Genomic DNA, 27,236 nt, shown 5'->3' with positions numbered 1-27,236 from the left:
TTTCTACGGAATCCAAACTGATCTTTCCCGAGGTCGGCTTCTACCAGTTTTTCCATTCGTCTGTAAAGAATTCGCGTTAGTATTTTGCAGCTGTGACTTATTAAACTGATAGTTCGGTAATTTTCACATCTGTCAACACCTGCATTCTTTGGGATTGGAATTATTGTAGTAGTAGTAGTAGAAGGGTTGTGTGGGCGCACGACAGCAAGGTCTTCAGCGCCCGTTCAGTATCATAGTGAGACGGGTGTCAAGAAAAAAACTCAGAACATTTACATATAACGGAACAGAAAACACGGGGAACAATCATTGAAAAACATGTGCTCACCCACACCGAAGCGTGGGATGAAGCAGGGCGTCAACAGTAAAACATGAACAACACGGGAAGAAAAAGGTAGAGGGTGCTAAAACAATGTAGCATATGGAAGTGGCTGGCTGACCGCAAGGAAAAAAGGGAGGAGTCAGCCACTCTGCAATACACTAAAACCTCCAGCCTAAAAGTTTAGGCCAGAGTCCAGACGCATCACAAAACTTAAAAACCCTAGACACACACGTCTCATCGTTAGCTAAAACATAGGGCAGATCCCCATCAACTTGTGCTTCTGCCCTTGCATCACGGTATAAAATGCAGTCTGTTAAAATGTGCCGGACAGAGATGTGCACACCACAAGCATCTCAAAACGGAGGATTCTCCCGCCGTAATAAATAGCTATGTGTCAGAGGACAGTGCCCGATTCGAAGACGTGTGAGCGCCACCTCTTCCCGCCTGAGCAGCCGGCAGGAGGAACGCCACGGCCGAGTGGTTGACTTTACCGACCGCAGTTTATTGGCCGTCACCGCCAGCCATTCGTCCTCCCACAACTCCATGCACTTCCTGTGGAGTGCAGCGATGACTGACTGCAAGGGGATGGGACACTGGACCACATCCTGCTCTCTGCAGGCCTCCTTGGCAGCCCGATCAGCCTGTTCATTGCCCCATATGCCGACATGACCAGGCACCCAGCAGAAGGATACCTCTTTACCCCGCCGTTGGAGCAAGTACAGTTGGTCATGTATCAGCTGGACCATCTCTTCAGTCGGGTACAGGTTCTGCAGCGACTGTAAGGCACTAAGAGAATCGGAGCAGAGAAGAAATCGATCGCCCCGAACACGATGCATCTGCTCCAGTGCCGTCAGGATCGCGTGGAGCTCCGCTGCGAAAACGGTATATTCAGCAGGGAGGCGAATCCGGGCAACATGATCAGGGAACACCACAGAACATCCAAGGAAAGTCTCCTGTTTGGAGCCATCAGTATAAACGACAGTGAAACCATGATGCACATCTAAAATGTTAAAAAACAGAGATTGGAACGTAAAATTTGGTGTGCCAGCTTTCTTAAAATTAGTCAAATCTAAAATAAATTAGTCAAATCTAAAATAAGCCAAGGTGGAGAACTGCTCCAACCGCGACGTAAAACGTGAAGACCAGCCATAGACATCGCACCGAGGCAATCCTGTGCGCGAATCCCATAGGGCTGCGTCGCACGTTGCCGGTTATGAAACAATCGTGCCAGAGGAGGCTGAGCAACGGTATGGTATGCAGGGGTGTATGGTGTGGACAAAGTTTTATACGCCTGGCGCACTGTAAGTAGTCGTCGCCGCATATGAAGTGGCGGTTCACCAGCCTCTGCACAGAGGCTTGGTATGGGGCTAGTTCGGAAAGCCCCAGTGGCCAACCGAAGCCCTTCATGGTGCACAACATCCAACAACTTTAAGTAAGAAGGCCTCGCAGACCCATACACCGTGCACCCATAATCGAGCCGAGATCGCACAAACGCCCTGTAAAACTGGAGCAGACAAGTCCTGTCAGCTCCCCATGTACTGTGGCTAAGACATTTTAAAATACTTACAGCCTTAAGTGACCGCCGGAGGTAACCACGTGAGCTTCGAGTCAAAAATGAGCCCCAGAAATGTCACCGTGTCTTTAAAAGTAAGTATAGTGTCCCTCATCCTCAACTCAGGAAAGGTTAAAATCGAACGAGAACGGTTAAAAAGAACACATACAGACTTCTCGGTGGAAAACTTAAAACCACTCTTCTGCGCCCAGTCATCCAAACGCCTAATCGTAAGTTGCAACTGACGAGTTGTCGTTGCAAGGCTTGAAGAATTATTATATTCTTCTTGAAGTCTGAGGGTATTTCGCCTGTCTCATACATCGTGCTCACCAGATGGTAGAGTTTCGTCATGACTGGCTCTCCCGAGGCCATCAGTAGTTCAAATGGAATGTTGTCTACTCCCGGGGCCTTGTTTCGACTCAGGTCTTTCAGTGCTCTGTCAAACTCTTCACGCAGTATCTTATCTCCCATTTCGTCTTCATCTACATCCTCTTCCATTTCCATAATATTGTCCTCAAGTACATCGCCCTTGTATAAACCCTCTATATACTCCTTCCACCTTTCTGCCTTCCCTTCTTTGCTTAGAACTGGGATGCCATCTGAGCTCTTGATATTCATACAAGTGGTTCTCTTCTCTCCAAAGGTCTCTTTAATTTTCCTGTAGGCAGTATCTATCTTACCCCTAGTGAGACAAGCCTCTACATCCTTACATTTGTCCTCTAGCCATCCCTGCTTAGCCATTTTGCACTTCCTGTCGATATCATTTTTGAGACGTTTGTATTCCCTTTTGCCTGCTTCATTTACTGCATTTTTATATTTTCTCCTTTCATCAATTAAATTCAGTATTTCTTCTGTTACCCAAGGATTTCTATTAGCCCTCGTCTTTTTACTTACTTGATCCTCTGCTGCCTTCACTACGTCATCCCTTAGAGCTTCTTCTACTGTATTTCTTTCCCCCATTCCTGTCAATTGTTCCCTTATGCTCCCCTTGAAACTCTCTACAACCTCTGGTTCTTTCAGTTTATCCAGGTCCCATCTCCTTAAATTCCCACCTTTTTGCAGTTGCTTTAGTTTCAATCTGCAGTTCATAACCAATAGATTGTGGTCAGAATCCACATCTGCCCCAGGAAATGTCTTACAATTTAAAACCTGGTTCCTAAATCTCTGTCTTACCATTATATAATCTATCTGATACCTTTTATTATCTCCAGAATTCTTCCAGGTATACAACCTTCTTTTATGATTCTTGAACCAAGTGTTGGCTATGATTAAGTTATGCTCTGTGCAAAATTCTACAAGGCGGCTTCCTCTTTCATTTCTTCCCCCCAATCCATATTCACCTACTATGTTTCCTTCTCTCCCTTTTCCTACTGACGAATTCCAGTCACCCATGACTATTAAATTTTCGTCTCCCTTCACTACCTGAATAATTTCTTTCATCTCGTCATACATTTCATCTATTTCTCCATCATCTGCAGAGGTAGTTGGCATATAAACTTGTACGACTGTAGTAGGCATGGGCTTTGTGTCTATCTTGGCCACAATAATGCGTTCACTATGCTGTTTGTAGTAGCTAACCCGCACTCCTATTTTTTTATTCATTATTAAACCTACTCCTGCATTACCCCTATTTGATTTTGTATTTATAACCCTGTAATCACCTGACCAAAAGTCTTGTTCCTCCTGCCACCGAACTTCACTAATTCCCACTATATCTAACTTTAACCTATCCATTTCCCTTTTTAAATTTTCTAACCTACCTTCCCGATTAAGGGATCTGACATTCCACGCTCCGATCCGTAGAACGCCAGTTTTCTTTCTCCTGATAACGACGTCCTCCTGAGTAGTCCCCGCCCGGAGATCCGAATGGGGGACTATTTTACCTCCGGAATATTTTACCCAAGAGGACGCCATCATCATTTAATCATACAGTAGAGCTGCATGTCCTCGGGAAAAATTACGTCTGTAGTTTCCCCTTGCTTTCAGCCGTTCGCAGTACCAGCACAGCAAGGCCGTTTTGGCCAATGTTACAAGGCCAGATCAGTCAATCATCCAGACTGTTGCCCCTGCAACTACTGAAAAGGCTGCTGCCCCTCTTCAGGAACCACATGTCTGTCTGGTCTCTCAACAGATACCCCTCCGTTGTGGTTGCACCTACGGTACGGCTATCTGTATCGCTGAGGCACGCAAGCCTCCCCACCAACGGCAAGGTCCATGGTTCATGGGGGGAGGGGGGGGGAGAAAGATCATAGTTCGTAGTAATTGGCGAAAAGTCACACAGTAAGACATTACGAATAGTCAGTTCTAAAAAGTGAAAACTGCGGTTGAAGAACTGTATTTTCGTGTTAATTTGTCCGTTCACCAGGGCTACAAGCAGATAAAGACATGTTTTGTAGCCACAGACAGCTGATCAGATGCTTTCTATTTTTATTGCAAACTATGATTGAACTATTAAGCATTAAGCTTTAAGTTTTCTCCTTATATATTCTGTCACAAATTCGTGGTGGTTCCTCCCTTTTTAGTCTTTTAGATCAAGCGGAGCATTGTACTCCATTGATTATTAGTAATCACACACTGCATGTATAAATGTACCATACAATAGGCCACCGCAACATGGAAACAGGTACATTATTGTCTCAACAATTCCATGCCACTTATTTTGCCATGTGTTTGTTGCTCGTTTCTGTCGGTATTTTTATTAAAACAGCACTGATCGCATTTCCCATTTTCTATAATAACGCAATATTTCAAAGCAAAGCAAAGTTTACGAATAAAAACTACTAGTTCGTGAAACGAAGCTTATTTAAAAACGAAAAATTTAGCACTGCTGCAGTTACTTATTCATATTTCAGCTTTTTTTTACCCAGTTATTAGTGAAAAATAAAAAACACTTGCTATAACCGAGAGCAGACAAATACCGAAAAATATCTGTTATTGAGAACTAAAAGACCGGTATCGATTTTAACTAGTTGATTCTTCTCACCCCTACCGTGCATACAGCTCCCCAAAAACGTTGTAGATCCAGCTGTCATCTGACAAGGAGACGCTAAGTGCTCTTTTTGAACTCCTGTCGTGTGACACTAACATAATATGTTCGTAAAGGGTAAATAGTCACAGGAGGATACTACGAACTCTCTTTAGATTAAGGGAAGTTGTCAAGACATATCTTCGTAGGAAGCTATCCAAGAGAGTTTTCTCACAGCATTGTGGTTGAATGCTTCCTCGACAGCCTAACGCAGATGTCTACAATCAAGGGCTCCATCAAATCATCCCTTGTTGGGATTGGAGGATAGACATGTAAAGGTCTAAAACCATTATCAACTTTCATAGTCTCTGCTCAATTTTTTTCGATTTGGTAATCAGAAATTTATGACTGTCTCTTGTAGTTCCTCAGTAAAATTATCAGTTTCGTTTTATTTTTATCGGACCCTGAAAGAAAGTACCGAGCTTTTATAATTAAAGTGCAGCTACTCACAGAGGTGGCTGTAATTATCCTACGGCAGCGAAACCTGGTAGAGTTCATGCAGAATAACGTGGTCAGTTGATGCGTTGCGTGGGGAGAGTGATAGTGGTGGGGGTTGCGGGCAGGCGCTGTAGGGCAAATGCTGCGCGCTGGAGGGGAAGTGCAGTTGTAAACACAAGCCTGTGTTCACATGTTTTGTAAATATTAAATGCGGCTCCCCACGCCCTCCCACACTTGTATGGTGATCATCCAAAAAGATTCAGTGTAACCTCTGCTTCGGATAGTATCTAAAAAGTATTCTGCTGAAAATGCAACAAAAGCAGCGATTTATTTTTGTCTGACTTGTTAACCATTTGTAACTTTCAGAGAAGCGTCATGAGTGGCGAATTTTGATTAACACCTATATTTCTCTTGTTGCCATGGTATAATTTGCTTCGTTTGGGAAAACTCAGCGGAGTTTATACAGTGTCACCTCACTAACATGTTATGCAGACTCTGTTGCGACAGAATTCTGAAACAGTGGTTTATTCAGTGTATTGAGTGAGCAACTGATGACAAGTAAGGTCAATGTTTTACAGAGAAGCACTTCTGCGGTGTTAAAATAAACGCGTAATGTTTTCATTTATGCTATTCAGAAGTCCACAGTATTTCTCATTTCATCAGCCATTCCAGGGCCCATCAAAATTACATTCTTTCATCGAAACAGTCTGTAATTAGTGAAATGACATGGTAGACAATGAAGTTTCGCTTAATAACCACATGGCAAAACACTCTCCTCTTTGTATGCAATCATTCGCCAAAATCTCATTTAGATATCTCAGACCGTTTATGAAATTTGAGTAACGTTGCGGATATTTCACTTATATGACCTTATCGCTGACGCGCGATATAGCAAACGAGTGTGCTACATCAGATAAGTTTTCTCGTGATTGATGACAGAGACCTCCACCAAAGTCTAAAGAAAAATTAAATATACTAGCTAAATTCCATACGCAGCAGCATACGATGTAATATGCATAAACGCAAAATCATAGCGACCCCTATGTTTTTCGAATGTTGCGCAGTGTCTTATTTAATTGCATATAACACAATAACTACGAGCATTGACGAAATGATGGGCACATCATCAGGAAGCTGACATGCAAAGCTATATGTAAGGCAAAAATGAATGTTTTTACCGAGTAGTTCCTGTAAAATCGTTCGAGAAAGACTACAGGACGTGCTCCTCGATTCTGTCAGCGCAGCGCGTCGCGAACAGGCTGAAAGCGGGCAATGTCGACCTCGTCTTGTGAACAAACGAATGAACTCATCTAGTGCCTGAGACGGAAATTGATCACTGCGCATCTGTCACCATATTGTGCGTGAACTCTAGATGTGCTAATGCATTAATGCGGGACCGATTTACGCTGAAAAAAAAAATTAGTTCCAATTTTGGCCACCAGGTGCAAATCTGGCGCTGTACATCACCTCGTCGATGTCTCCGGTGCTCACGTTGAACAAACTGTGTAATCAGCGATTAATAATAAAGTCAACATTATGCCTTTCTCACTAGTCTGACCATGTCTGCCCACATCCCACTCGTAATCAATTACACATGGAAACATTTCTGTACGTCTTTCTTGCATTTTTGCACCTAGTGGCCAAAACTGGAACTACTTTTTTCTAGAGTAAATAGATTCCGCATTAACGCAATGGAATATGTACTACGTTTTGCTGCCATTCGACAATTACAGCCCGCATTGGACTTCTGTGAGTAGTTTCATTTTAATTATAACAACCCGATACCTATAGTTTGTCGGCCTTGCGTCAGACAATACTACCGACATGACAGCAATAACATCAAACCTTTGGTCATATCTTGAACCGTAACTGTGGAAAGCAGATTTGATTACGAGAATCTTGTGTATTGGAAAAAATAGCTTGAGTTACAACTACGATGTTCAGTGCCTCTTTAACAAAATAACCATTTTTCAGAAAGAAAATGCACCTAACAATCTGAAAACCGGTCTGCAACTGAAGTGGAGAAAAGGTTCACAGTACGAAATAAAAGATGAACATTTATTGTAAATAAATGGAAGACAGCATCATACAAAACAAACTTTAGCTATACACAGTTGGCTCAATAACCTACTGAAATTTTAAAAAATCAGTCCTACACATAACGCAGATGGAGAGGTAAAAACTGACTCATATGCTTAATATGACATGGGGTTTTATTGAAACAAGAAAAGAGTACACAAAATGACGAACAGAAGGCGCTTCGTATGATACAAAAGCAATAATTAGCGTAAAAATTGACTTTTAGCAAAGACTATTCTCTTTATAACGAATGCTGAACATGTCGACCGTTACTGATCAACACTACCGGTAGTCGAGGATAATGTTGTGAACTGCACTGTACAGCATGTCACTAAGTATGGTGAGAAATTGCCGTCGGATGCTGTCTTCCTGCATCCCTAATGAGACCGGACGATCGGGACCTCCAAGGACACGCATGACAGACTTGGCGACGCACGCGATCCACACCAAACGATGTGCGCAAGAGATCTCTTACCCGTGTAGCAATAAGGGGTGGAGCGCCATCCTGCATAAAAGTCGTACCTTCCAGTAGGTGTTCATCAGCCAGGTTAGGGATGACCTGACTTCCTCTCCGACTACGGCTCATTTTATTCATGATTCTCATGCAACGTCACTGACGTGTTGCCGTCTGCCGCTATCTGTAGACTAGTTTTTGCACTCGTTTTTGGTTTCAATAAAACTCACTGTCATTTCAGGCATAAGTGTCAATTTGGGAATACTGAAGAATGGGGTACAAACCGTCGGCTTCGAAAAATGGCGTCACAAGTTACCACAGATGCTGCATTGTAAAGGCATAGACGAATGTTGAGAAACAAAGGAATGTAGTACAGAGAAAACAGATTCTGTATATACAGGGCTATTACAAATGATTGAAGCGATTTCATACATTCACTGTAGCTCCATTCATTGACATATGGTCACGACACACTACAGATACGTAGAAAAACACATAAAGTTTTGTTCAGCTGAAGCCGCACTTCAGGTTTCTGCCGCCAGAGCGCTCGAGAGCGCAGTGAGACAAAATGGCGACAGGAGCCGAGAAAGCGTATGTCGTGCTTGAAATGCACTCACATCAGTCAGTCATAACAGTGCAACGACACTTCAGGACGAAGTTCAACAAAGATCCACCAACTGCTAACTCCATTCGGCGATGGTATGCGCAGTTTTAAAGCTTCTGGATGCCTCTGTAAGGGGAAATCAACGGGTCGGCCTGCAGTGAGCGAAGAAACGGTTGAACGCGTGCGGGCAAGTTTCACGCGTAGCCCGCGAAAGTCGACGAATAAAGCAAGCAGGGAGCTGAACGTAACACAGCCGACGGTTTGGAAAATCTTACGGAAAAGGCTAAAGCAGAAGCCTTACCGTTTACAGTTGCTACAAGCCCTGACACCCGATGACAAAGTCAAACGCTTTGAATTTTCGGCGCGGTTTTAACAGCTCATGGAAGAGGATGCGTTCAGTGCGAAACTTGTTTTCAGTGATGAAGCAACATTTTTTCTTAATGGTGAAGTGAACAGACACAATGTGCGAATCTGGGCGGTAGAGAATCCTCACGCATTCGTGCAGAAAATGCGCAATTCACCAAAAGTTAACGTATCTTGTGCAATCTCACGGTTTAAAGTTTACGGCCCCTTTTTCTTCTGCGAAAAAAACGTTACAGGACACGTGTATCTGGACATGCTGGAAAATTGGCTCATGCCACAACTGGAGACTGACAGCGACGACTTCATCTTTCAACAGGATGGTGCTCCACCGCACTTCCATCATGATGTTCGGCATTTCTTAAGCAGGAGATTGGAAAACCGATGGATCGGTCGTGGTGGAGATCATGATCAGCAATTCATGTCATGGCCTCCACGCTCTCCCGACTTAACCCCATGCGATTTCTTTCTGTGGAGTTATGTGAAAGATTCAGTGTTTAAACCTCCTCTACCAAGAAACGTGCCAGAACAGCGAGCTCCCATCAACGATGCATTCGAACTCATTGATGGGGATATGCTGCGCCGAGTGTGAGAGGAACTTGATTATCGGCTTGATGTCTGCCGAATCACTAAAGGGGCACATATCGAACATTTATGAATGCCTAAAAAAACTTTTTGAGTTTTTGTATGTGTGTGCAAAACATTGTGAAAATATCTCAAATAATAAAGTTATTGTAGAGCTGTAAAATCGCTTCAATCATTTGTAATAACCCTGTACAGGGTGGTCGGAAATTCCCGTTACAGACTTCTAAGGCTTGTAGAGGGGAGTGAGTACATCGTTTTTTGAATAGGTACCCATGTCCGGAAACGTCACCCAGCGAGACTACAGAGCGTCAAAGTTATGGGAGCGAGCGTCTGTAAATGTACGTATACACAGGATACTTGCGTGAAGATGTTACAGACTTTCTAGGATGATGGAGAACGATAAATGTGTTAATGTGAAGTAAGGATCCCTGTACTGGAAACGAACGAGTTGAAAGTCATAAACGAAAACCGTTCTTAAACCTCTGACAGTTGAATACATGTACCGGTTCTCGTGTTCCGAAGAGTGTAGGGTTGGTAACTCAGAGGTGGAAATATGGACAAAAACAAGAAAAAATGTCCAGTAAACGTGGGCTCTAAAATACATATCTGAGGAGCTATGACCATTAGTTTATCTTGACTAACGTGAAACACATCTCTATTGAGCAATTGTTCATAGCTGTTTAAGGTACGCACTTCAGAGCCCACGTTTATTGGATATACGTAACATTGGCTTGGAATACCTCAGCTGACGTAGATAGGTACTATCCTGTACTTCAGTATATCGGCGTAGGTCAAATGAAGTATACGATACAAATTTTACGTACGTCGGTTTTCTCACCTTCGCTTGTACTAGTGAGTCAACAAACGTAAAATTTGTATCCAGTGCTTAGTTGACCTATACGTATAACATACTAGTACTGGTGAAGGTGAAAAATGCTACAAACGTAAAATTTGTACCCCGTACTGCAGCTGACTTTTATAGATCAACTGAAGAATAGGATATAACGTTCGTAGTTCAACTAAGGTACAAGATGCCAGTGTTATGTATGTCGCTTGTTTTGCTTTCGCTGGTATTAGTATCCTGCTTTCAGTGGACCTACGTGGTACAGGATATGAATCAATTACAGAAGAAACAGAAATTGGTACGACTATCAGACAGAGATATAATTCAAAATGTGTGCAGAAATTATTTAAAATTACCACAAGCGACAAAAAGCATACACAATTTCTATTTCTTAATAACACAGTCATGTATTTTTAATTGCGATTATGACACTTTGCCACAGATCATAAAGTATTTATTATCTACGGCTGGAAATAAACTAATATTTGTGTACAAAATATGACATTGGCCAAAGCCGATGAGTTGCATCCCATTCTTCACTTGACTTGTCAATTTTTACCTCTCTACCTACATTATTCAGTGAACTAGTGCAAGAGACTTCCTGGCAGATTAAAACTGTGTGTCGGACCGAGACTCGAACTCGAGACCTTTGCCTTTCGCGGGCAAGTGCTCTACCAACTGAGAGCTACCCAAGCACGACTCACGTCCCGTCCTCACAGCTTTAATTCCGCCAGTACCTCGTCTCCTACCTTCCGTAACCAGCGATACATCAGTGTAATTTAGGGTTGCCATCCATTCTAATAGATCGGCACCATCACCATTATGGACCTTCTTGTCCCGACATTCCGACAATACCCAGTTTAGTCCCAAATTTCCAAAATACTGTTACGAGCTTGGTTTAAGTACTGAAATATCGCCATCTGTTGGTGCAAGTTGTAAATGGAGCCTCAGTTAGTTTTATTTATGCAAACAAGTTTATGTTGACGAGGTCGTCTCACAGATGGCGTTGCATGTTGCGTAGCCTGCATCTCATTCGAGAAAATACCAGACAGCTCCAGTAGTTCGGGGCTGTAACTATTTAAGCAGTGCCTCACTGAAGAATGGGGCAGTTCCCATTTGAACAGCGATCTGATGAGATGATTCTCTCTGAATGTACTACGAACAACGAAAGCACTTTAGTTATCTGTACTGACAACAACCTGTCCAGATTGCAGATTTCACTTTTTTTATTCATTCGATGGCTAGTTTCGGGCCGGGACCCATTTTCAAATCATCGTACAGGGCAGAAAACGAAATTTACACACCTGTATAACACAAGCATTGCCAAATTTTAAGCACATGCCAAAAAACATAACATATTGTTTCAAGAGTTGCGTAACATAGTCAAAAATATATTTCCGAAAATGCAAAAAACTATTTCAAAAATGTACAGACGAACAGTTCCAGCGGCTACAGTAACTGGCAGTCTACTTCTTTCGTTACCGTAAGGAAATCTTGGGAAGCGGCCGCCCTATCATGATACAGGAAACCTTTTGTATTTATTACAGTGTTCTCCAACCATCAAAACCATCTTGCCGTCCTGAGGGATGTTAGCACATATTATCTGTACGATTACTCCTGAGTCACGTATGGTTTCTCTGTTGAATATGGCGGTTCTTACTTATTTGATTATAAAAATGATGAAAAATCGTTTCCAGTCCAAATTCAATAATTTTCTTGTATTACTACTGACAATATATTATTTAAATTCTTGCCATGTTGCCTGCTTGACCCCCTCCCCTTTTTGCGCTCCATCTTCATACTCCTCCTCTCTCTCCCCGTTTCCCAGCCCTCCATCCTCCGCCCCCCCCCCCAACCCCCTCCCCAACCATCTCATCTCTTCCTTCCCCCTACAACCACGCTCCCATCCTACACGTTCATGAGTGTGTTTGTACTTTGTCTTCATTCAGGATGGCAAGTACATTTTTGGTGCTTTGTAAAAGACAACTTTGTGGTTTAATTTCTGTTTCTACCTGGGACATTTTAGAAGAAGATGGATGAATAGGATACAATTTTGGTAGTTCAACTGAGGTACAAAAAATGTTCAAATGTGTGTGAAATCTTATGGGACTTAACTGCTAAGGCCATCAGTCCCTAAGCTTACACACTACTTAACCTAAATTATCCTAAGGACAAACACACACACACCCATGCCCGAGGGAGGACTCGAACCTCCCCAGGAACCAGCCGCACAGTCCATGACTGCAGCGCCTTAGACCGCCCTTTTTTTTTTTGCATTTTGTTCGGTATTGTTCGTTGTGTTTGGTCTAGGCGGACGTCACAAGATATCCGGTCAAGCTGATTCCTTTACTTAGTTCTTTATTACAGAGGGCGAGCAGCCCTCTGGCCGAACACGCTGAGCTACCGTGCCGGATTTTTGTGTCATCCTTGCGCGGGGGCCATGCTAATCTCTGTATCGTTCCAATTTTAGTATATGTATCGCCGAAGCTTGTACTCTCTGCTAATCCCGCGCGGCATCTGAGGTACAAGATGCCAGTGTTATGTATGTCACTTTGACCAATAACGTCATAGTTTGGTCACAAATATTGGTTTATTTTCGAGCCGTAGATAATAAATAGTTTATGTTCTGTGGCAAAGCGTCATAATCGGAATTAAAAATAAATGAATGTGTTATTAAGAAATTTTAAATCATTTTTGCACACATTTTGAATTATATCTTTGTCTGATTGTCGTTCCAATTTTCGTTTCCTCTGCAACTGATTCATATCTTGTACCATGCAGGTCCACTGAAGAACAGGATACTAGTACCCGCGTAAGCAAAAACTTTGTGGTTTAATTTCTGTTTTTACCTGGGACATGTTAGAAAAAGTTGTTTTATCATCAGATATTTTGTGAAGTTCGTTATGGTAAAGTTTTCACGCTTGTAAATGATTGGAAGTGATGATTCTTTAATCTCCTATTGTCTGGTGTCCTTTAATACTAATGTTGTCCACATTTAATGATTTTTATGTGCCAACATGGCATGCAACTTCTTAATAGGCGTCGTATATGGGCTGTTGTGTTTTACTGTTAAGAGATTTTTAAGTAATTCACTGATCTTGGTAAAGGCGTTAAAAGTATTAATTTCATTGCAGACTTATACGTTTATTGTCTTAATTGTCATGTTTTTGATGGTTGAAGAACATTTTAATAAACGCAAAAGGTTTTCTATATCCTGACAGGGCGCCCCTTTCCCGAAGTCTTATTCAGTTCATACATGGGGAAGTGCACAAGCTGGCTACTTAAAAAGAATATTCACAATTCAGAAAAGGGCAGTGAGATGGATTGCAAAAATACCACGAAAACAGACCTGTAGGCAAGCTTTTGTACACTATAATATTATGACAGTGTATTCACTGTACATATACCAAAGCATAACGGCGGTAAGGTCAAGCGATAATCACCTCCTACATAAAGATGTACACAAACACAGTACAAGAGGAAATGAAAATTACTACATGATAAACAGAAATATAAAATTGTCTATGACTGCCCCTGAAGGAGCAGGCAAAAGGTTTTTTAATAAACTCCCCAAAATCATTAAAACAGAAACGGACCTAAAATATTTTAAAAATCATTGTATCTCACAGAGAAATGTACCTATATACAGTTTGAGTGAATACCAAGTGGTGTTTAAATATGTTATATCATTACTGAAATGTACCTTTAAAAATTATCATTTCTGTATGTTGTTTGGATTTGTGTGCATATGTAATGTGAAACATGTAATACCTTTGTATGCTTATAGAGTATTTCTGTTTAATTATTTGTTTCATTTATATATAATGAAATCAAGTTTGATGTTAATAGCCTATTGTATGACACACCCAAACCTCTTACCTGGATTTTCGGCTGGAGTCCATGGCAAAGAATAAATAAATAAAAATAAATAAATAAAAAAGTTTCCTTAAGACAGCAGAAGAATACGTACTGCACATTTTGGCATAGTTTTTTGCATTTCCGGAAATCATTTTTTTATGTTACGTAGGTCTTGAAACGATTATGTTGTGTATTTTTCGCATTTGTTTAAAAATTTCGTAATACTTATACTGTACACGAGTGTAATATTCGTTTTCTGCCCTGTAGGACGTTTTGAAAAGCGACCTGGCCCTAAACTAGTCATCGAGTGAATAAAAAAAGTGAAATTTGCAACTCTGGTGTAGTTTTTCGTTGTACTGATTAACAGAAGTTGCTGACCCACAGCTGTTTCACCATGGTGGAAGTACGCACGTTAGGCATATTTGAAATGTTTACTGCGGGTATGTAGGGCGTGAAGTGTATAGTGATGTGTACCGATGACTGAAGTGTTATTGTCAACTGTTTACCGTCTAATAAGCTTATAATACCTTAAGGAAATGCCTAATAATGGAAAGAAAAAGTGTCACTTTTCGGATGACTAGGCAAAAGAGTGATCTTCCGCCAAGAAAGGATGTACGTATCAGGAAGCGTTGTGTGAGATTTGTAGCTCCTTCATCTCTTTAACACACGGGGGTAAGACAGATGTGAGGCATCACATTTCTACGAAGAATCATGCAAATAGATTCGCGGTAGCAAGAGCATTCATGATTAAATAAGATACCCAGGAAGAATTGCTTGTTGCTGCTGGAGAAATAACAACAGCTTATGAAGATGTCAAGCATAATCCTTCAGTTCTCTTGACTTTACTGTAAAACTGAAAGCTGCGATGTATCCTGAATCCAAAGTCGCCGCAAAGCAGTCTACAGCCAGGACCTAAGCTACTACAGCAATTGTTAAAAATATTATCGCAGCACATTCCGTAACCGATTGCATAAAACAATTGCAAGAAGTTTCATTTTACGGCATAGGACCGACTTTTCGAAGCACAAGGTTGAAAAGATCTCTCGTTTAGTTGTTCAGTACTGTACTGAAACTGACGGAATCCAATAGAATATGTTGAAGTTTGATTCGCTGAATAACGAATTATTGGACACATGAGCAAAGTTTTGTCTAGACACTTTAACACAACTGCAAATTCCGTAAGATACATTAATCGCTTTTTATGGAGACAGTATCAATACCAATTTCGGAGGGCTTCATCGACGCGGCCAGCGGAATGTGTTTCTCCAAATTAAGAAGAGCTAGGAAAAACTGTAGAAGGAACTGCATACCCTGCCCATATTCTCCCCAATAATATAACAAGCGCTGCTGGAGTCTGAACTGTCGACTTTGTAATAATCGTCATGAAAATATGTAATTACTTTTCAATATATACAGGGTTGTCCATTGATCGTGACCGGGCCAAATATCTTACGAAATAAGCATCAAACGAAAAGACTACGAAGAGCGAAACTTGTCTAGCTTGAAGGAGGAAACCAGATGGCGCTGTGGTTGACCCGCTAGATGGCGATGCCATAGGTCAAACGGATATCAACTGCGTTTTTTTTAAAATAGAAACCCCCATTTTATTACATATTCGTGTAGTACGTAAAGAAATATGAACGTTTTAGATGGACCACTGTTTTCGCTTTGTGATATATGGCGCTGTAATAGTCACAAACATATGACTCACAATTTTAGACGATCAGTTGGTAACAATTAGGTTTTTAAAATTAAAATACAGAACGTAGGTACGTTTGAACATTTTATTTCGGTTGTTCCAATGTGATACATGTACCTTTGTGAACTTATCATTTCTGAGAACGCATGCTGTTACAGCGTGATTACCTGTAAATACCACATTAATGTAATAAATGCTCAAAATGATGTCCGTCAACCTCAGTGCATTTGGTAATACGTGTAACGACATTGCTCTCAACAGCGAGTAGTTCGCCTTCCCTAATGTTCGCACATGCATTGACAATGCGCTGATGCATGTTGTCAGGCGTTGTTGGTGGATCACGATAACAAATATCCTTCAACTTTCCCCACAGAAAGAAACCCGGGGACGTCAGATCCAGTGAACCTGCGGGCCATGGTATGGTGGCTCGACGACCAATCCACCTGTCACGAATTATGCTGTTCAATACCGCTTCAACCGCAGGCGAGCTATGTGCCGTACATCCATCATGTTGGAAGTACATCGTCATTCTGTCATGTAGTGAAACATCTTATAGTAACATCGGTAGAACATCAGCAAATCAGCATACATTGCACCATTTAGATTGCCATCGATAAAATGTGGGCCAATTATCCTTCCTCCCATAATTCCGCAACGTACATTAACCCACCAAGGTCGCTGATGTTCCACTTGTCGCAGCCATCGTGGATTTTCCGTTGCCCAATAGTGCTGTTGGTGAATGACGCTTCGTCGCTAAATAGAACGCGTGCAAAAAATCTGTCATTGTCCCGTAATTTCTCTAGTGCCCAGTGGCAGAACTGTACACGACGTTCAAAGTCGTCGCCATGCAATTCCTGGTGCATAGAAAATTGGTAAGGGGGCAATCGAAGTTGATGTAGCATTCTCAACACCGACGTTTTTGAGATTCCCGATTCTCGCGCAATTTGTCTGCTTCTGATGTGTGGATTAGCCGCGACAAAAGCTAAAACACTTACTTGGGCATCATCATTTGTTGCAGGTCGTGGGTGACGTTTCACAAGTGGCTGAACACTTCCTGTTTCCTTAAATAACGTAACTATCAGGCGAACAGTCCGGACATTTGGATGATGTCGTCCAGGATACCGAGCAGCATACGTAGCACACGCCCGTTGGGCATTTTGATCACAATAGCCATACATCAACAAGATATCGACCTGTTCCGCAGTTGGTAAACGGTCCATTTATAAACACGGGTAATGTATCACGAAGCAAATACCGTCCGCACTGGTGCAACGTTACGTGATACCACGTACTTATACGTTTGTGACTATTACAGCACCATCTATCACAAAGCGAAAAAAGTGGTCCAACTAAAACACTCATATTTCTTTACGTACTATACGAATATGTAATAAAATGGGGGTTCCTATTTAAAAAACGCAGTTGATATCCGTTTGTCCTATGGCAGCGCCATCTAGCGGGCAAACCATAGCGCCATCTGGTTTCCACCTTCAAGCAAGACGAGTTTCGTTCTTTGTAGTTTTTTCGTTTGATGCTTATTTCGTGAGATATTTGGCCCGGTCACTATCAATGGACCACTCTGTATACGGTAAGGACAGAGCCTGAAAGAGTTCTGCTTGTACATTAATATCAATCATCAGACTCTTCTTACTCGAAAACTAGGTGGTTGTCGTTAATGTCCGCAGTTGAGAGAATTCTTAAGCTTTGGATTCCGTTAAAAGAAATTTTTGACGCAGAAGACAGGCCACGTAAAATAATTTCAGATTTTTGCAGTAGTCCGCTGAGTGAAATTTAGTTCATGTTTCTGGAGTCAAACTTGGCTCTGCTCGAAAAAAATATAAAAAGTGTCGAAAAGAAATAAACTCTTGATAATTGAAACATATTAATCGACACTCAAAGATGTCTGAATGAAAGGAAGACTGCCGGTTTCATTTGCATGCATACCAAAATGAATTTGATCTAATCAAAGAATAAGAACCCTAAGCAAGAAATAATTAATTTGATTTAGAAATCTCAGGATGAAACAATTGCTTTCAATACTATAGCATTTGATTACCTAGAGAAATGGGCTATTTCTTTTAATAATTAGCATATATTTGATTGGATGTTCCTATCTGAAGCCCCAGACTGGGTGATGATTGAAAACACCATTATATACCTAACAATGATGTGAATATTTCAGGCGACAGTTGTTATCAAGAATATATGTGTGTGAGGAACTTTTTAGAAACTAAACGTGACTCGGAAGAATGGAAGTCTAAACTGTCTGTGGAAGAAAAATGGATTTTCTTTCTTAAGGAAACCGAAAATCCTGAACGCAGATACCAACTGCTAAAATTATGTGAATTTGTTTTCTATTCCCTCACATAACGTCACTGTGAAAAAGAGTATTTTCGCTGACATTAGCCTAGAGGGCTGACGAAAGAACTTGACTGCTGCCGAGGAGTGTGGAATCAGTGTTATACTGCCAGTTCAACTACAAGCTGACTTACATAGAGTTTTATAAATACGTAAATGGGAAAAAAAGACTTGCTGAAAAAAGTGAAATATTCCGAAAAATATGGTGTAGCAACTACTTCTGCTACAAGAAGTTCCATGTAATGTGTTCTAAATAAAAAGTAATTATATTAAATAAATTTTTATTGCTTTTCTATACCCCCATCTCAGTGTCCCGACGAGGTCCAAGCTAGATATGGCAAACCTAGTGTAAGCTGCCTCCTTGCTCTTATTTGAATGGTATCCGAAACCTTGAAGCTTGCAAATCTTACTTCTAAGACCACAAATATAAAATGTAATAGTATCAGCAAAGGTACACACGGTCTTACGTCGTCATCGTATTTCACAGCATACCAATGACCATGGCTCTCAGAGAAGTGTTGCAACATTTCAGATTCACTGTTATCTGCCGATATGTAAATTACCTGGATAGGCAGCTCAAAATTCATTGCTTCCTGTAGATTGTTAAGATACATTACTGAAGCTCTTCAGCACAGAGAATAAAAATACGTACACCCTCAGACTGGTACTCACTTCGTGCACAGCTCTCAGTTTTTCAACGAACAATATAGAATATGGACACCAAGCCGCTGCAAAGTAAAGGAGAATAAGTTTAGTCCCTTGCAAAATTTCTTCCACAGGAATTGATGCACCATTTTTGTCTATCAGAAATTTTCCAGCCAACAAATTCATAGCTTTAATTCATATAATAATAGTAGTGATTGTGCGGCGTAGCAGAGTACAAGGTCAAATGAACGAGTAAATAAGAGCACAACTCTGCGTGAAATTGAGGAGGAAACTGAGGCAGGCACATTTCATTATCTTTGACACGTGTCAGTGAAGTTCAGTAGAGCTGAATAATTACTCTTTGGTATCTTTTCGTTACTTGTACGTAGTGAGCCTCTATCACAGGTTTTATTGCACATTTAGTTATCTTCCACATTTTTTCGAGACTATATCTGCTACCTAGAAAACCTTACAGTGCCGAATTTCTATAAAAATATATGATATTTGACGTGGATTTGTAATTATTCCAGCAGGGAGAAGTATGCAGGATTTGAAATCAGTAATTACGTGCATCCATATGTCCAGCTTTCATTGGATGCAGAATTACAATTACATGAACGTAAGCGTAAAATCTACGTCATAAAAATTATCGGATGTCTTACTAAACCAGTAGAGTTCAGCGAAAGCACGCGAATAATCTAGTTCTATTTGAATTAACTGATTTTAACCCTCGATTACTAAACCGGGTCAGCTGAAGAATGGAATACAACTCGTTAGCTTTCACCAGTGACGTCATATTTCAGTTACAGATATTAGTTTCTTTATTTTTGAGACGTCATTATTCAAAGCCGACTGGTTCTATCCCATTCTTCAGTATTCCCCTGAGACCCCGTAAAATGTACAATTGCAGATGGTATGAATTCGCGGTTCCCGTCAATCCGGTATTGCCAGTATTGTGTGTAAAACAGGACATTTTGTACTTATTTTGTATGTGACAAGCCATTGGAGACCTTATAATCGTAATTAACTAGTGCATAAACTATAAATTATGACATCGTTTGCCGCGCGGTCTAACGATTGCGTGGCCCCTCCCGCCGGAGGTTCGAGTCCTCCCTCGGGCATGGGTGTGTATATCGTTCTTCGCATAAGTCAGTTTAAGTGGTGTGTAAGTCTAGGGACCGATGACCTCAGCAGTTTGGTCCCTTAGGAATTAACACACATGTCATCTTTTGAATAAACCTGGAGCAGTAAAAGTTACGATGGTTTAGTAACAATGTAACATTTTCCCCCGTTTAGTGTTCTTAAGTTAATACACTTTTGAACTATGGTACAAGGGGACCACAGCTACTTGTCATCATCGATTTCGTCTAAATTAGTGGCTTATGCAGGGCTTGACGGAAGTAAAAGTGTCAGGAGCAAGGGCTTTTACCGAGCGAGATGGCGCAGTGGTTAGACACTGGACTCGCATTCGGGAGGACGACGGTTCAATCCCGCGTCCGGCCATCCTGATTTAGGTTCTCCGTGATTTCCCTAAATCGCTCCAGGCAAATGCTGGGATGGTTCCTTTGAAAGGGCACGGCCGACTTCCTTCCCCGTCCTTCCCTAATTCGATGAGACCGATGACCTCGCTGTCTGGTCTCCTTCACCAAAACAACCAACCAACCAACCAGCAAGGGCTTTAGATGGCATATTTTTTAAAAACAGCATTTTTGGTGCGTCTGTCGGGAGAGGCATCTGCCGTTTATGTCAACCTAGCAGCTCGGTAGCGCTTGGCGTAAAGCTAAGCGTATGGAGTACAAGTCCGCAGGATGTGGGATAGATTACCTATGCGGGAACTTTATTTTACTTTCAGTTCTTACGTCACTTAACTTAAAATAAGCCGAAATAATGCTCTGTATATCACATTTACTAATATTTCAGAAAAGGTACGAAAAGGAAAGGCAAAGGAAAATTTGGAAACGCAAATAAATTTCCAGGAAGGGATTATTACACGAGAACTTCGAACATAAAATCAGATACGTTTATTAATTTACAGTTGATGATTTACGCCTACTGCGGTGGTATTCATCGTAAAAGCAGGGGGAGGAGTAATTGTCTCGACATCTGACACATACAATAAACGCTGCACTTTTACAATTATATGGTTGTTCACTTCTGTAGAAAACATACTTGGTTTACATTTATAAAAAGTTCCCTCTCACTGCACAGTTTAGCCGGCCGCGGTGGTCGTGCGGTTCTAGGCGCTCCAGTCCGGAGCCGCGCTGCTGCTACGGTCGCAGGTTCGAATCCTGCCTCGGGCATGGATGTGTGTGATGTCCTTAGGTTAGTTAGGTTTAATTAGTTCTAAGTTCTAGGGGACTGATGACCACAGCAGTTGAGTCCCATAGTGCTCAGAGCCATTTGAACCACTGCACAGTTTGGCAGCTAACCATGGGTAACCCGTTGTTTGCCAAATATTGGCCAGGGTTGTGGGTGCTAAACAATATGACGTATTTTGATGCATTCTTCTCGGGGTGTGATTTTTTTCCCCTTCTCGATGGGCCGACCGTACCTGCACTAGGAATCTAGTGCTCACGTATCGCTGCGGAGAGCTGCGGGAAGGTCAAAATGAAACTAACAGAATACGGAGTCCTGTACGCTTTAATTACAACCCCTTCTTGGAATGTTATTTGCAGAGTCCTTTTACGCGCTTTAAGTACTATCCTTTCTTCGAAATTTATTTGCAATCGCAAATTTTCATTTACCTTTTATTTTCATGCCTTTTATAAAAATATTAATAAATGTAGCATATTGAACATCATTTCGGCTAATTTGCAGCGTAGGTATTGTAAAAATTGAAAGTAAAAGAAAAAAGTTTCCTTATAGGTTTTCGTCCGCACAATGTTCGGATTAGCATTTTGTACTCTTTGTACTACGCCAAGCGCTGCCTGTCAACTACATTAACGTAGGCTACTCACAAATGGCTTTTGCCTCATCCGACCCGTATCAAAAATGCTGTGTCTTCGAAATGATTGGTCACCTGGAGTTCACACTACGGTCACTTTCATCTATGGCCAAGCTCACCATAAGAAGTCCGTTCAAAAAATTACGAAACATTCTCAATCGTGCCAATGGTGTGTTGGAGCGAAATGCGGGTGCCATCCCTGCACATGCCTGTGTTTACTGTGTAACTCCCGGTAGTTTCATTGTTGTATGTCTGTTAGTTATTGTTCAGTGCTGTATTGAGTGGAACGTTGTGTCGCATAGTTTGCTAATTTCGAGATGCAGAGTTACAGGAACAACGCGCCTGCATTAAATTTTGCGTGAAACCCAAGAAAACCTTTACAGAGACACACCGAATCATGCAGGAAGCCTACGTTGATGAGTACTTAAGCTGTATTCGATGCTACGAATGGTTCACACGGTTTAAAAATGGCTGGACGGAAGTTAAAGATGATCCTCGTTCAGGACGCCCTTCAGCGTCTACCGATGACACTCATGTCAGGAATGTCAACGAAATTGTGCGTGCCAATCGAAGATTGACTATCAAGAGATTGCAGAAGAATGCAATATTTCGGCTGGATCATGTCATGAAAATCTGACACAGCGTCTTGGAATGAATCGTGTTGCCGCCGAGTTCGTCCCATGGCTCATGAGTCAAGATCAGAAAGATCTTCGCCTCGCAATCTGTGAAGAGCGGGCCGGCCGGTGTCACAGAGCGGTTCTAGGCGCTTCAGTCTGGAACCGCGCAGGTTCGAATCCTGCCTCGGGCGTGGATATGTATGATGTCAAATGGCTCTGAGCACTATGGGACTTAACATCTGAGGTCATCAGTCCCCTAGAACTTAGAACTACTTAAACCTAACTAACCTAAGGACATCACACACATCCATGCCCGAGGCAGGATTCGAACCTGTGACCGGTGCGGTTGCGCGGTTCCAGACTGAAGCGCCTAGAACCGCTCGGCCACACTGGCCGGCTGTATGATGTCCCTGGGTTAGTTAGGTTTAAGTAGTTCTAAGTTCTAGGGGACTGATATGCTCAGATGTTAAGTCCCAGAGTACCCAGAGCCAATTGAACCATTTTGTGAAGAGCGTTTGGATCGTGCAAATAAGGACGAGATGTTTCTTAAGAAAATCATAACTGATGATGAGACGTGGGCCTACCGTTTTCTTGTTGAGACCTAGAATCAATCTTCACAATAGATGGGGGAAGATTCTCCAAGATCAAAAAAAGCTGGTCAGGTCAGGCTAGATGTCAAAGCCATGCTGATAGTTTTCTTTGACTTTGAAGGATTAGTTCATCATGAATTCGTGCCACAGGTACAACGTGTTAATCGATGGTACTAACAGGACGTGTTGCGACGCCTGCGAAAAAATGTGAGAAGGAAACGGCCTGAAATGTGGCGAGACAATTCATGGCTCCTACATCACGATTAACACATCCACACATTCATCCCTGTCGGTGAATGACTATTGCACAAAAAACGAAATCACTGTGCTGCCTTGTCCTCCGTACTCTCCAAACCTGGCCCCTGAGGACTTTTTTTTTTTATTCCCAAAGTTGAAAATCCTATTGAAAGGGTGAAGATTTGCAACGACAAACGAGATAAATGAAAATTCGCAGACGGCGCTTCGCGCGTTCCAGCCAGAGGAGCACTAAGACTGCTTCCGGAAGTGGAAACGGCGTTCGGAGAGTTGTATCAATTGTGAGGAGAGTATTTCGGAGGACACCATACACAATAAGTAAAAGGTAAGCGCAGAAAAATTTTGTGAACAAACTTCAGGAATTTTTCAAACAGACCTCGTGTACCATAGATTTTGACGTAATCGGTGTTAAGTAGGCGCGGTCCGCGGTTAGTAACGTTAATTCAGATGTATTTGAAAAGAACGTATACAATTATTGTGGAACACATATTTTCAATATCTTGACAGCTGTGAACACACACCTTAAGAAGAACATACAGGGTTTGTTGGTGGCCAACCTCTTCTATTCGACTGATGAATTTCTTAGCCGAGCCAGTTGACTTTTGACTGTTGGGCCTTCATGGCCTGTTCAGACGGAGTTTAATTTAGTTTAGATTTTATTAACTACGCAACATTACAAATGCGATCTAATATCTGACTTACATCATCAGCGCAGTAACACAATCTGTTTGAGTAATTTTTGTGTTAAACTTTCTTTACAATGTAGTTTTTGTTGCAGTCCTTAGTCCAAAGACTGGTCTGATACACTTCCCCATGCAAGTCTATTCTACGAAGCAAACGGATTTTCTTGCTATTGCCAGCTTGCATTTTACATCCTCTCTTCTCCACAAATGGGCTGTTATTTTGCTAGACAAGTAGCAAAACCCATCCATTAATTATAGTGTCTTATTTCCTAATGTAATTCCTTCAGCATTCAATAAGTTCTGTTACCCTTGTTCTAGTATTGTTGATATTCATTTTTGAGAGGGCTAGTACGCAAATAAGCGTCATGAAACCTATTTTTTAAATTTTTGTCTTAAAAATTCTCTGTAGTTTTCAGAACAAGAAAACAATTATTTCGAGGAAATGGTACCGAAGAGAGTCCCAAAATTATAGAATTTAGAAGTGTCTGCACACATAATGACACCCTGATGTAATGCAGACAACTCTGTTAAAAACCAAAGTTTGTTCTCATTTCTCTTTTTACCGACTTTTTAGTCTCTAATGTGTTAGTTGCACAAAACTGTTAGAGAAGTAATTATATGGCAGAATTCAAAACCCAGATGACAATTTTAACAAATGTATATGAGAATAGATACCATCGTTCTGTGAGACTAAATACTTTGGGAATGGTTGTGCTGGATGCTCTGCTATGTTACAGTGGTGGTACAGTGTCAAGGTTTAAGGTCATAGAATTGATGGAAATGCCTTGTGGACTAAATATACAGAGAACTTCAATTGTCATTGACTCTTCGAAGCAGAGAAATCAGTACTGGAAGGCCCCAAAGAAGCTAGAACACGATGAAAACGTCTGAAAAATAAAATGGAGGGAAAACAACATCTGAAACAAGATAAATATGGATCTGGGATGGATTAGTATTGTGCAAGGTAGGTAGAGAAACATTCTTTAACTTGAATTTCCCTGAGGTTCACTTTTTCTTATATTCTGGTTAAAAACTATTAAAAATAGATTGCTAAAATTTTGTATACTATCTCAAAACATATTTAACTAAAAAGCAGACTTTTCTTATGACTTAAATTCGAAAAATAAACAATTCTTTAAAGAAACGCTATGAGTTAATTACTGAAATGTTTGATAATCAGTGTTAAAAATTTTTCCATAATTTGTGAGAGCAACATCTTATTAAAAGTCTGCTTTAAACATAATAGTGTAAGGATCTTACAGAAAAAAATTAAGTTTCTACTTTGTTTTTATTTCGAGATATGTGTATCTATGCTGCATATAAATAATTAACATGCTTTATTTCCTTGCAAAACGAAATATAACTCAGAAGAAAGTGTGAGACCAAAACCTGTGGTTCATACATCAAATTGTTCCAGCATTACATGGGCTTCCAACGCTTATCCTTTGAGCAACACTTTTTAGAAAACTCACAACTTTTTAAGATTTTGCCTTGTGTTCACGAACCAGTCTCCTTAAGCCTGATCTTCCAAAGTCATTGCCATCTCTGATAGAATTACAGTGTTATTGGCAAACTTTAAACTTTTTATTTTTTCAATATCAGAAGAAAAGTTAGTTGACTACAAGCAAATGCAGGGAATTCTGCAGGGTATCAACGCATGCAGCAGGATCTGGTAGGTCACACTCAACATAAAAGCAATGTGTCCTATTGAGAAAAGTAGGTGGTTACCATTTGACTGCATAATTAGTAGTCAGTCACTGAAAATAGTGATATCCATTATGTATCTAAAAGTATATGTCTGGAGAAATTTGTAATGAAATGACCGTATGGAATTGATTGTAAGAAAGCCAGATGTTAAACAGCAATTAACTGGAAAAGTCCTAAGAAATTGTAATTTGTATAGGATGAATTAAGCTTATAAAAGCATCATTCGACTGATGCTTCGATGTTGCTCCTTACTTTAGAATTCCTACCCAGTAGAGTTAACAAAGAGGATAGAGAATATTCTACGAAGGACAGCATGATAGCATCATGTCTGTGTCAGCTGGGGGTATCGATAAAGAGAGCGCCGTCACTCCACCATGGGCGGCTGTATAGGTGTATCATTACTGCCAGTCAGGCTAACTGCCCACGAAGCAAATTACAGAAGCACAATGTAACCAGCCTCTCAGTGGAACTAAGGCAGAAGAAATAGGTGTGACACTTTACTTGTCGAGTAAGCCATCGACCTTACGCTCTATACACTTAAATAAATAGACCTACACGTTAATTGTGGTGCAGCACATATTTTCCCAGAACCAAATTAAAAAAGTTCTCATACCCTGGCTCTTATCAAAGTTCTTGATAGTCTTACCTCAGTTGTAACACAAATGTTAGAATTGGAAATCCCTCCCACATATTACCAACTGGGGCTCTCTCTGCCCCACTGCTAGTTCGGCTAGAATTTGCCTGAAAAATACTTTGTAATCAGTCATTGCACGAACGGCCTGCTAAGGCAGCTCACATTAGGCTATGTGAGCTTTCTGACTGTTGTGTTTCCCACCCTTTTAAAGGTGACACATGTACTGTGGGACTTCTGACCAAGCAGTTCTGCATCGTGGGTTTTCCGACCGGAGCGTCCCCCACTGTCGATTTACGCCAGTCGTTCACCAGGAGCAGAAGAGTTGTCACCGTCAGTAAGATACTGCCCTCGCCGACAGCCTTCGCTTCCATATAGTTTGGAAGGCCTAAGTAATGAATGAGAAGCCTTGCCGTCACTATTGGGTGCACAGAAAGTGAGATAGGTATATGAACTGGTTGTGATGAATTGCGAACGTAGTTAGTGCGGAGACTGTTTAAGAATTGCAGATGGTAGAATCGTGGCTGAATAGCAACATTCTTGCCAACCTAACGAAGAAGATGTGCATCTTAAGAAGAGAATGCGTAACTGCAAGAAAAGAGTCCACGAAGAAAAGACAGTGCTTCTCTATCAAATTTTTGAGAATGAAATTTAAGATTTTAAAGATATAGGTGTAGATTTTGTCGCAAAAATTCGCCAAATTATGAGAACTCCAAAAGTGCTTTGCACTAAGCAAGAAGGGAAGCTATTGGGACAACCCAGAACCCTGGCACTAGTTTGAAGACATTCTGCTGCAAGCAGATTTCAGGCAGGAAACAGAAAATACCCAGACACTTAGAAACAAAGTAAAATACACCACAGTAGACATTCTCATAATTTATTGGAATATATATGCCTCCAAACATGTTTAAAAAAATCTATAAATTGCCATAGTTGGTATATTACATAACTGAGGTACTTCACTTCATTAAATCCTTCTACAGCATACA

General features: G+C 41.2%; 1 protein-coding gene and 1 non-coding gene across 2 annotated transcripts in view; both read right to left on the bottom strand.

Annotated features, from left to right (window-relative positions):
- The window catches only part of LOC126088419 (nucleoredoxin-like protein 2), a 67,201-nt gene extending 40,167 nt beyond the window's left edge, over positions 1–27,034 (bottom strand). Inside the window, 3 exon segments of the mRNA XM_049906560.1 lie at positions 18,668–18,768; positions 18,848–19,008; positions 27,013–27,034. Coding sequence (XP_049762517.1) covers positions 18,668–18,768; positions 18,848–19,008; positions 27,013–27,034 — 284 coding nt within the window.
- LOC126090340 (U6 spliceosomal RNA) lies at positions 12,651–12,754 on the bottom strand. The gene has a single exon (XR_007521183.1). It is a non-coding gene; the product is annotated as a U6 spliceosomal RNA (small nuclear RNA).
- Positions 27,035–27,236: the final 202 nt, after the last annotated feature.

This window comes from Schistocerca cancellata, chromosome 6 (genome assembly GCF_023864275.1).
Source record: "Schistocerca cancellata isolate TAMUIC-IGC-003103 chromosome 6, iqSchCanc2.1, whole genome shotgun sequence".
NCBI classification, from domain to species: Eukaryota; Metazoa; Arthropoda; class Insecta; order Orthoptera; family Acrididae; genus Schistocerca; species Schistocerca cancellata.
The sequence above is the reverse complement of the archived record's forward strand: the minus strand, read 5'-3'. Positions and strand labels throughout refer to the sequence as shown.